General features: G+C 47.3%; 1 protein-coding gene across 1 annotated transcript; it reads left to right on the top strand.

The window, feature by feature from the left end:
• The first annotated feature begins 2,837 nt into the window (after positions 1–2,837).
• Positions 2,838–4,468, top strand: mt2 (metallothionein 2). The gene is made up of 3 exons (XM_078400480.1): positions 2,838–3,058; positions 3,147–3,212; positions 4,175–4,468. Exons 1-3 carry the CDS (start codon positions 3,028–3,030, stop codon positions 4,264–4,266), a joined length of 189 nt encoding a protein of 62 aa, XP_078256606.1. The 5' UTR covers positions 2,838–3,027; the 3' UTR covers positions 4,267–4,468.
• The last annotated feature ends 7,398 nt before the right edge of the window (positions 4,469–11,866 follow it).

Genomic DNA, 11,866 nt, shown 5'->3' on the forward strand with positions numbered 1-11,866 from the left:
AGTTCCAGCCCGGGTTTCTTTCCCGTTTGTGTACTTATCTCATTCACAATTCTGGACATCGCGTTCCCTTTCAGTTGCGAAATCATGACGTTTTCCCAAGTGCGTGTCCAACAGTGCATGCTGTTCAAAACAAACTAAAAGAACATAACATCCTCATAGGAGGGGAGGGGATGGGAGGGGGGGGGGGCTAGTCACAAGGTGTGGAAATAAGGTGGTGTGAAACGGTGATGTGCTGCCAGTGAGTTCTCGATTAATATTACTCACACGTTGCCAAACCCCGTGTGCAAAATGTAAATGCTGCGCTCAGCCTGAAATGTTGCCGACTAGTCGCGCTGTGTATGGTATCGTGTGCAGTGTTTCCGGGGACAACTCTGCCCTCCCCCTGAACTTGACTCCTGTTCCACTTACTGTACACATAGTGATTGTTGTCGAAACACGCGTCCCCGCGCTAGATACATGATATCCATGTGTAGGAAGGAACTGCAGATGCTGGTTTACACCGAAGATAGACACAAAATGCTGGAGTAACCCAGCGGGTCAGGCAGCATCTCTGGAGAGAAGGGAAGGAACTGCAGATGCTGGTTTACACCGAAGATAGACACAAAGGAAGGAACCTCGCTCCAGAGATGCTGCCTGCCCCGCTGAGTTACTCTGTGTCTACTCTGCATGAAAGATAGACACAACATGCTGGTATCTCTGCGGGACAGGCATCTCTGAATAGAAGGAATGGGTGACGTTTCGGGTCGATACATTATATATGATATCCATATTTGCGTTCAAATTGCAAACAAAAACTATATAAACATAGCACAAAAAGTAAGGACATTTGTGTTTGGTAGATTATTTCTTTGTTGTAACAATGCTTCTTGGCAATAAATCTTATACCGTTGGAAAGCCTGTTTATTTCCCTATTAAATGGTGCCACATTTGTAAGGAACATGCATTTGTGGGATGAGCAGCAGAGCTGAGTATATGGGTTGCGCCCATGAAAAATTTGCCAAATCTTCTCTGCCAATGCCAAACAGCTTATTCTGCTGTTGCTATTGACTCTTGTTTTGAGCTTCTGGTACCCCCAGGTGCTGACAATCAGGTGCCTGATTGGCAGCATCTGTGAGCATGGACCCTGCTACAGTGGTCAGTAGGTGTCTGCTCCAAGAATCGGCATGCCACGTTTGACTGATCTGGATAGGGCCCGTGCGATAGGGCAACTTCAAGCTGGTGTTCCGCAAAACCAAGTTGCAGCATTATTTGGAGTGAGCCCTAGTACCATCTCCAAAGTGAAGGCCAAGTTCCATATAACGGGGGATGTCAGAGACAGGTCACGAAGTGGGCTTCCCAAGAAGACGACACCCGAAGAAGACCGTTTCCTCACCCTGTCAGCACTTAGGAACCGTAGGCTGTCTTCTACAGATTTGCAGTCAAGGTTTGCAGGACGATATGGCCGACGGCTCTCTGCCCAGACAATTCGGAACAGACTGCACGCAGCCGATCTCCGGTCTCATAGGGCTGCCAGGAGGCCTGCCATGACTGCCCTTCACCGTCAGGCCCGTTTGCGCTGGTGTCGGCAACATGTGCACTGGAACCTGAACATGTGGAGGAACGTTATGTTCAGCGATGAGTCCAGATTCTGCATACGGCAGTTGGATCATAGGGTCAAAGTGTGGAGAAGACGCGGAGAACGCTATGCTGATTGCTGCACCGATAGAGTAACATCTTTTGGTGGAGGCAGTGTGATGGTGTGGGGCGGCATCTCCCTCACTGGAAAAACGAGGCTTGTCATCATTGGAGGCAATCTCAATGCAGAGAGATATCGAGATGAGATTCTGCAACCAGTGGCAATCCCATATCTCCACAGTCTGGGACCGAACTCTATCCTCCAAGATGACAATGCTCGCCCCCACAGAGCAGGGTTTCTCAGAGACAACTCCAGAATTTGGGAGTGGAGAGGATGGAATGGCCTGCCAGCAGTCCTGACCTCAACCCCATTGAACACTTGTGGGATCAGCTTGGGCGTGCTGTTCGTGCCAGAGTGACCAACACAACCACGTTGGCTGACTTGCGACAAATGCTGGTTGAAGAATGGGATGCCATCCCACAACAGTGTGTGACCAGGCTGGTGACCAGCATGAGGAGGTGCCAGGCTGTTGTGGCTGTGTATGGTTCTTCCACACGCTACTGAGGCTCCTGTTTATTAAATGAATAAATTGTTAAATTGCAATATGTCTTGTTTCTTCAGACTTCAATCATCCAATCCACCAAACAACACCGAACAAGAGTCAATGGCAGAATAAGCTGTTTGGCATTGGCAGAGAAGATTTGGCAGATTTTTCATGGGCGCAACCCACATACTCAGCTCTGCTGCTCATCCCACAAATGCATGTTCCTTACAAATGTGGCACCATTTAAAAGGGAAATAAACAGGCTTTCCAACGGTATAAGATTTATTGCCAAGAAGCATTGTTACAACAAAGAAATAATCTACCAAACACAAATTTCCTTACTTTTTGTGCTATGTTTAGTTTGGTGAAGTCCCCACGAATAGAGTTGAGGGGAGAGGTTGGAGGAGGAAGGTGTAACGGCAATTTACCAGAAATATGCTCTCCAGAGAAGCTACCTGACCCGCTGAGAAACTCCAGCACTTTGTGAGTGAGTGAGTGTAAGAGGGAGGGAGAGTTTGTGTGTGAGGGGTGTGAATGCGTGTGGCTATGTTTACTTTACCCCCGCCATCTACAAATATAGGGAGGAGCTCACTGTGTAATTAATCAATTAGCACTGAAGTGCACCCTGCCCTGCAACCCTGTGATCAACCAGCGCCGGGTGGAGATTGTCGAGTGCAGCGAGCGCCTTTGGCAGCGAGCCCTGCTTTTGCACACAGCGCCCGGGCCCCGCATCGCTCCCGTTTGCACCCGGTGACGGACGCGGCCGCTGCTTTATAAGTTCGGCGCCTCCGACAACGAGAACATCCACCAGCTCCGAGTGAACAGAAGCGAATTGCCAGAGAAACGGCCGAGGAAAGAAACCCAGAAGATGTCTGACGCTCCGTGCACGTGTAACCAGGGTGAGTTATTGGACCCAGTCGTCGGAAGCCCGGACCTCCTCGTAACCAGCCGATGTTTTTGTAACTCTGTTTTCTTGTTTATGAACAGGCGGCTCATGTTCCTGCGGAGACAGCTGTAAATGCAAAGACTGCAAATGCACATCGTGTAAGAAGAGTGAGTATAACGGCTCTGGGGACTGTCTTTGAAATCTTTATGTAGGAGGAAAATATTTATAACGACACGGGCAGAACGAGATCTTTCGGCCCATTGGGTCCATACGAGCTCCGAGCAGAGTAATTGGATCATCTCCTCTCCTACCCCAGCGATAATGCAACAGGCTTGCTCAAATGCCCATCAACTCGTCCTCCATTTCTAGTCACTGACCCGCACTAAGGACAATTTTCAATGGCTAGTTAACCTCTCAACATCTTCCGAACTTAGAGGAGGGAAGCGGGGGCACCCGGAGGAATCCCACCCGGTTACAGGGGAACTCCACACGGGCAGCACCCGAGATCGGGACTGGACCAGGTGTAGGTGTGAGAGGCAGCAGCAATTCCCGCTGTGCCGCCTAATCCATTCGCATTCCTCTTGTGCAAATCACAAGTAGTGGTCATCTTGATGAGTGCGGGTGTCCGGTGTTATGGGGACAAGGCAGGAGAATGGGGTTGAGAGGGAGAGATAGATCAGCTGTGATTGAATGGCGGAGTAGACTTGATGGGCCGAATGGCCTAATTCTGGTCTTAGGACTTGTGAACAAGTTACACTGCCAGAAATGCGTGTGTGTGTCATGTGTGTGTGTGTGTGATGTCAGGGGTGAAGCAAGTTATCTCTGGGTTGTTGCACTATACAGATCCCCCACCTCTCCAATCCCACCCCAAGTACCCGCACGTTAGTGTAGCTGTGTAGGAAGGAACTGCAGATGCTGGTTTCAACCGAAGTTAGACATAAAATGCTGGAGTAACTCAGCGGGTCAGACAGCATCTCTGGAGAGAACGAATGGGTGACGTTTCTGGTCGCGGCCCTTCTCCAGACGGTTAGTGCAGCTAACAGTTTGCAATCGCTCCTTGGCGTCCATCACGAGAGCGCGGAGCTGTTTGATAGTGCGGGATTCATGGCTTTTCTCTCTCTCCGTCTAGGCTGCTGCTCCTGTTGCCCCGCGGGTTGCAGCAAATGCGCCCAAGGCTGCGTCTGCAAAGGAGCCGGCGACAAGTGCAGCTGCTGCCACTGAAGGTGGCGTCGCCCACCTTGGACCAGCTCAACCCGGGACCAACCCGCACCGTCTGCTCCCCGATGCGGGGTCTTTACTGGAGCCCTCTTGTGCCAGGGCTCCTCTCGGGGACCATTATTGTCATTAATGTTATAGTATTTTTTTGTTTTACTATGGATATATTGATTTGTACCGGATTAAAATAGTACGTTTGACCAAGAAAAAAAAATCTGAATTCTGTTGTTGATTTGCGAGGGATGATTACAACACAAATTAAACCGCTAACACAGCCTTGCAGGGCACTCATCCCACCACACCCGGGTACTGGTAGGAATGTGTAGGAACCAACCGCAGATGCTGGTTTATACCGAAGATAAAGACAAAATAATGTAGCAACAAAATACTGAAGCCACTCAGTTAGGCAGCATCTCTGGAGAAAATGTTCCTTTTCTCAAGCGCTGCTGCCTGAGCGGTTGAGTTACTCCGGCATTTTGTGTATTTACTGTGCCAGTAGGAGGCAGCTTTTGCTGGCGCAGCTTAACAGGTATTTAAAATCATAATATGAGTGAAACAAAAAAACAGTGCTGCAGGTCCGGCAGCATTTCTGAAGACCATGGACAGATGGCGTTTTGGGTCGAGACCCTTCTTCAGACTGATCATTAAGGGGGGGGGGGGGGTATATAAACTGAAGTGAGAGGTCGAAACGTGGCAGAGAACAGGTGGATACAGGGGAGGGCTTTGCTTTGATAGGCAGATGGTTTGAACAAAGGCCAGAGATAAAAGCGAAGATAAGACACAAAATGCTGGAGTAACTCAGCTGGACAGGCAGCATCTCTGGATAGAAGGAATGGGTGAGATTCTGGGTTGAGGTCCTTCTTCAGACTGAGTCAGGGGAGTGAGAGATACAGAGATAAGGAAGTGTAAGGTGTGAAACGAGACCAAAGACTAGACCATAGGAGAAGGTGCCAGAGGATTGGAGTGTGGCAAATGTGCCTCTTTTCAAGAAGAGCTACAGAGAACATGCTGGGAACTATAGGCTGGTGAGCTTAACATCTGTAGTTGGTAAGTTACTGGAGAGTATTCTGAGGGAGAGGATGTACAGGCATTCGGATGGGCAAGGGTTGATAAGGGTCAGTCAGCATGGTTTTATACATGGGAGGTCGTGTCTCACAAATCTGATTGATTTTTTTGAAAATGTGAACAAAAAGGTTGATGAGGGCAGAGCTGTAGATGTTGTTTGTGTACAGGGACTATAGTAAGGAGTTCGACAAGGTGCTGTATGGTAGGCTGCTCTGGAAGGTTAGATCTCATGGGTTCCAAGGAGAGATGCTGAATGGATAGCAAATTGGCTCCATGGAAGGTAGCAGGGGGGATGGTGGAAGGTTGCTTCTCAGAATGGAGGCCTGTGACTAGTGGTGTGCCACAGGGTTCGGTGCTGGGCCCGTTATTGTTTGTCATCTATATCACTGATTTAGTTGAGAACATACAGGGCAAAATTAGCAAGTTTGCTGATAATGCAAAAGTTAGTGGTTTTGCAGGTAGTGAAGATGGTTGTGAACGGTTGCAGCAGGATCTGGACCAATTGGCCAGGTGGGTGGAGAAATGATTGATGGAATGTAATACAGAGAAGTGTGAGGTGTTTCATTTTGGGACTTCGAACAAGGGCAAGACCTACACAGTAAATGGTAGGCCTCTGGGTAGTGTTGTAGAGCAGAGGGATCTAGGAATACAAGTGCATGGTTCCTTGAAGGTTGAGTCACAGGTAGTTTAGATTAGTTTAGAGATCCAGCACAGAAACAGGCCCTGCGGCCCACCGGGTCCGCGCCAATCAGTGATCCCCGCACATTAACACTATCCTACACCCACTAGGAACAATTTTTACATTTATCAAGCCAATTAACTACAAACCTATACATCTTTGGAGTGTGGGAGGAAACCGAAGATCTCGGAGAAAACCCACGTGGTCACGGGGAGAACGTACAAACTCCGTACAAACAGCACCCGTAAGCTGGATCGAACCAGGGTCTCTGGCGCTGCATTCGCTGTAAGGCAGCAACTCTACCAGTGCACCACCGTGCCGTCCGAGGTAGATAAGGTGGTCAAAAAGGCTTTTGGTACTTTGGGCTTCATCAGTCAGAGTATTGAGTATGGAAGTTGGGAGGTCATGTTGCAGTTGTGTAAGACGTTGGTGAGACCACATTTAGAATATTGTGTTCAGTTCTGGGCACCATGTTATAGGAATGATATTGTTAAGCTTGAAAGGGTTCAGGAAGATTTACGAGGATGTTGCCAGGACTAGAGTGTGTGAGCTATACGGAGAGGTTAAGTGGGCTGGTTCTCTATTCCATGGAGCGTAGGAGGATGAGGGGAGATCTTATAGAGGTGTACAAAATCATGAGAGGTTTAGATCAGGTAAATGCACAGTCTTTTATCCAGAGTAGGGGAATCGAGGACGAGAGGACAAAAGTTCAAGGTGAAGGGGAAAAGATTTAATAGGAATCCGAGGGGTAACTATTTCACACAGAGGGTGGTTGGTGTATGGAACAAGCTGCCAGAGGAGGTCGTTGAGGCTGGGACTATCCCATCGTTTAAGAAACAGTTGGACAGGTACATGGATAGGACAGGTTTGGAGGGATATGCACCAAACGCAGGCAAGTGGGTCGAGGGTCGCTGGGACATTGTTGGCCGGTGTGGGCGAGTTGGGCCGAAGGGCCTGTTTCCACACTGTCTCAATCTATGACTCTAAGGTAACAAAGCAAATATAAAATATAATCGAGGACAGTCAGAATCGATGGAGAAATGAGAAGGGGGATGGAGAGGGGGAAAGCAAGGGTTACTTGAAGTTGGAGAAGTCAATGTTTATGCTGCAGGGTGCAAGCTCCCGAAGTGAAATATGAGGTGCTGTTCCTCTAATTTGCGCTGGGCCTCACTCTTACAATGGAGGAGGCCCAGGGCTGAAAAGTCAGTGTGGAATTGGAAGGGGGAGTTAAAATGTTTAGCAACCGGGAGATCAGATAGGTCAAGTCAAGTTTATTTGTTACATACACATGCACGATGTGCAGTGAAATGAAAGTGGCAATGCCTGCGGATTGTGCACAAAAAAAGAATTACAGTTACAGCATATAAATAAAGTTAATATAGAGAAGACAAAATTTAGTCCCTGGAGTTATAAAAGTTAACAGTCCTGATGGCCTGTGGGAAGAAACTCCGTCTCATCCTCTCCATTTTCACACCGTGACAGCGGAGGCGTTTGCCTGACCGTGGCATCTGGAACAGTCCGTTGCTGGGGTGGCAGGGGTCCCTCATTAGGCAGAATGAGCAGAGGTCTTCAGCGAAACGATTGCCGAACCAGCACTTGGTCTCACCGATATATAGGAGTCCACACCTGGAACAGTGGATACAGTAGATGAGGTTGAAGGAGGTGCAAGTGAACTGCCTCACCTGAAAAGACTGTCGGGGTCATTGGACGAAGTCGAGGGGGGAGGTATAGAGATAGGTGTTGCATCTCCTGCGGTTGCAGACGAAAGCACCTGGGAAAGGGGTGGTTTGGGTGGGAAGGGACGAGTTAATCAGGGATAAAACCAGAAGCTGTGAGACCCGGTTAACCAGGACGTCTAATTGAATAGGATGAGGCAAAAGCAAATGAGGCTGAGTGATGACCTTATAGAAGTTTATAATAATAATAATAATAATACATTTTATTTATATAGCGCTTTTCATATACTCAAAGACGCTTTACAGAGATTTTGAGAACATAAATAAGTAAATAAATAAATGAACAGAGAAAGGAGACAGAAGGTGAGGTGACCTTCAGTGGTTGAAGGCAGTAATGAACAGGTGAGACTTATAATAATAATAATAATAATAATATTCATTTATTGTCATTGCAACGAGTACAACGAAATTAAAAAAATAGCCAATCCTGACGGTGCGTACAAACATATATGCAATAAATGCAAAAACAAATAAATACAGCGATGTTTTGAATGTGGTGAGTGTGAGTGTGGTGAGTGTGGGGGAGTCTCTAATTATGAGATCATTAGGGGCTTCGATAAGGCGGATAATGTCATAAGGAATAGGAGTAAAATTAGGCCATTCGGCCCATCAAGTCTTCTCCATAATTCAATCAAGGCTGATCTATCTCCCTCCTAACCCCAATCTCCTGCCTTTTCCCCATAACTTCTGACAATAGACAATAGGTGCAGGAGGAGGCCATTCAGCCCTTCGAGCCAGCACCGCCATTCAATGTGATCATGGCTGATCATTCTCAATCAGTACCCTGTTCCTGCCTTCTCCCCAGACTCCCTGACTCCGCTATCCTTAAGAGCTCTATCTCTGACACCTACACTAATCAAGAAAATTAGTGGATGGTCAAAATACTTATCCAGAGACATGTTGAAGAGCCTGTTTCCACACTGTATCACCCAAGACTCTATGACTCCAGGATGCTATGAGGATGCAGGGTGATTTAGACAGGTTGGGTGAGTGGGTAAATGCTTGGCAGATTCAGTATAATGTGGATGAATGTGAGGTTGTCCACTTTAGTGGCAAGAACAGGAAGGCTGTTTATTATTTGAATGGTGTTAGGTTCAGAAAAGGGGAAGTACAATGAGTCCTGGGTGTGCTTGTACATCAGTCATGAAAGTAAGCATGCAGGTACAGCAGGCAGTGAAGAAAGCTAATGGCATGTTGCCCTTTATAACGAGAGGAGTTGAGTATAGGAGCAAAGAGGTCCTTCTGCAGTTTTAAAGGGCCCTCGTGAGACTGCACCTGGCGTATTGTGTGCAGTTTTGGTGTCCTAATCTGAAGAAGGACATTATTGATATTGAGGGAGTGCAGCGTAGTTTCATGAGGTTAATTCCTGGGATGGCGGGACTGTCATATGATGAAAGAATGGAGCGACTGGACTTGTATACACTGGAATTTAGAAGGATGAGAGGGGTTCTTACAGAAACATCTAAAATTATTAAGGGATTGGACACGCTAGATGCAGGAAACATGTTCCAATGTTGCCAGGAGCCACAGTTTAAGAGTAAGGGGTAGGCCATTTAGAACTGAGATGAGGAAAAACCTTTTCACGGAGAATTGTGAGTTGTATGGTCATTCGCTTATCACTGTACCTTAATTATAAGAAAATAACTGCAGATGCTGGTACAAATCGAAGGTATTTATTCACAAAATGCTGGAGTAAATCAGCAGGTCAGGCAGCATCTCAGGAGAGAAGGACTGGTTGACGTTTCGGGTCGAGACCCTAATTGGTACATGTGACAATAAAAGACCTTTGAAACCTTTGAATTTGTGGAATTCTCTGCCTCAGAAGGCAGTGGAGGCCGATTCACTGGATGCATTCAATCGAGAGTTAAATAGAGCTCTTAGGGCTAGAGGAATCAAGGGATATGGGGAGAAGGCAGGAAAGGGGTACTAATTGTGGATGATCAGCGATGATCACATTGGCTGATCATCCATGGTGGTGATTGGCTCGAGGGGCCGAATGGCCTACTCCTGCACCTATTGTCTATGTATCTATGACTAACTCGTCTCATCAGAAAAGTAGGGAAATTTGCTGGTTCAAGTCGAAGGTAGACACAAAATGCTGGAGTAACTCAGCGGGTCAGGCAGCATCTCAGGAGAGAAGGAATGGGTGACATTTTGTGTTTAGACCCTTCTTCATACTGATGTGCAGACCACATCAGTCTGAAGAAGGATCTCGATCTGAGACGTGACCCATTCCTTCTCTCCTGAGATGCTGCCTGACCCGCTGAGTTACTCCAGCATTTTGTGTCTACCTTCGACTTGAACCAGCAAATTTCCCTACTTTTCTGATGAGACGAGTTAGTCATAGATACATAGACAATAGGCTCAGGAAAGAAGGAATGGGTGACATTTTGTGTTTAGACCCTTCTTCATACTGATGTGCAGACCACATCAGTCTGAAGAAGGATCTCGATCTGAGACGTGACCCATTCCTTCTTTCCTGAGATGCTGCCTGACCCGCTGAGTTACTCCACCATTTTGTGTATACCTTCATCAGAAAAGTATATGCTCTTGTTTTAGAACAGTTCCTTCCTACACTCTTGTTTTACACTCCAGGATTCTGGGGAAAATACTTTGAGCATCCACTAATTTTCGTGATTAGTGCAAGTGTCAGAGGTTATGGGGAGGAGGCAGAAGAATGGGGTTAGGAGGGAGATAGATCAGCCATGATTGAATGGTGGAGAAGACTTGATGGGCGGAATGGCCTAATTCTACTATTCCTTATGACCTTATTATCAACCTTATCTAAGCCCCTCGTGATCTTATAAACTTCTATAAGATCACCACTCAGTATTATTTGCTTTCGCCTCATCCTATTCAATTAGACAACCTGGTCAACCCTGTCTCACAGCTTCTGGTTTTATTTCTGATTAACTCTTCCCTTCCCATCCAAACCATCCCCTTCCCAGGTGCTTTCCCCTGCAACCGCAGGAGATGCAACACCTGTCTCTATACCTCCCCCCTCGACTCTGTCCAATGACCCCAACAGGTGAGGCAGTTTTCAGGTGAGGCAGTTCACTTGCACCTCCTTCAACCTTATCTACTGTATCCACTGTTCCAGGTGTGGACTCCTATATATCGGCGAGACCAAGTGCTGGTTTGGTGATCGTTTTGCCGAACACCTCTGCTCATTCTGCCTTAACCTGGTTGCTAAAAATGTTAACTCCCCTTCCAATCCCACACTGACATTTCTGCCCTGGGCCTCCTCTGTTGTCAGAGTGAGGCCCAGGGCAAATTAGAGGAACAGCACCTCATATTTCGCTTGGGGAGCTTGCACCCTAGCAGTATAAACATTGACCTCTAACTTCAAGTAACCCTTGCTTTCCCTCTCTCAATCCCTCCCCCTTCCCAGTTTCCAACCATCTGACTATCCTCGATTACATGTTATGTTTGCTTTGTTACCTTCTCCAAGCTAACAATAACCTATTCCACATTTTCCTTGAGTTGCATCCCCTTTGACTCGTTTCACACCTTACACATCCTTATCTCCGTATCCCCCACTCCCCTGACTCAGTCTGAAGAAGGGTCCTAACCCAAAACCTCACCCATTCCTTCTATCCAGAGATGCTGCCTGTCCCGCTGAGTTACTCCAGCATTTTGTGTCTTATCTTCGCTTTTATCTCTGGCCTTTGTTCCAACCGTCTGCCTATCAAAGCAAAACCCTCCCCTGATATCCCCCACGTTTCTTCCTGTCTCTTCCTGCTTACTTTTCGCTCCCCCCCCCCCCCCCCCCATCGATCAGTCTGAACAAGGGTCTCGACCCAAAACGTTATCTATCTAATGTTCTCCAGAAGTGTAGCCGGACCTGCTTAGTTACTCCAGCACTGTTTTTTTACCCCCACTCATTCTATGATTTTAAATACCCCAGTTATTATTACAGGGGATTCCTTTTCTCCAGAGATGCTGCCTAACCGACTGAGTTGCTCCAGTATGTTGTCTTTATCTTCGGTATAAACCAGCATCTGCGGTTGGTTCCTACACATTCCTACCAGTACCCGGGTGTGGTGGGATGAGTGCGCTCCAAGGCTGTGTTAGCGGTTTAATGTGTGTTGTAATCATCCCTCGCAAATCAACAACAGAATTCAGA

The sequence above is a fragment of the Rhinoraja longicauda genome, chromosome 6 (genome assembly GCF_053455715.1).
Source record: "Rhinoraja longicauda isolate Sanriku21f chromosome 6, sRhiLon1.1, whole genome shotgun sequence".
Taxonomy (NCBI): domain Eukaryota; kingdom Metazoa; phylum Chordata; class Chondrichthyes; order Rajiformes; family Arhynchobatidae; genus Rhinoraja; species Rhinoraja longicauda.

What these genes read in the sequence shown, in the direction of transcription:
- mt2 (XM_078400480.1), top strand. Translation starts at nt 3,028, where the DNA reads ATGTCTGACGCTCCGTGCACGTGTAACCAGG. An exon ending in TCCGTGCACGTGTAACCAGG is followed by an intron (nt 3,059 to 3,146) that starts GTGAGTTATTGG and finishes GTTTATGAACAG; the next exon opens with GCGGCTCATGTTCCTGCGGA. An exon ending in ATGCACATCGTGTAAGAAGA is followed by an intron (nt 3,213 to 4,174) that starts GTGAGTATAACG and finishes CTCTCCGTCTAG; the next exon opens with GCTGCTGCTCCTGTTGCCCC.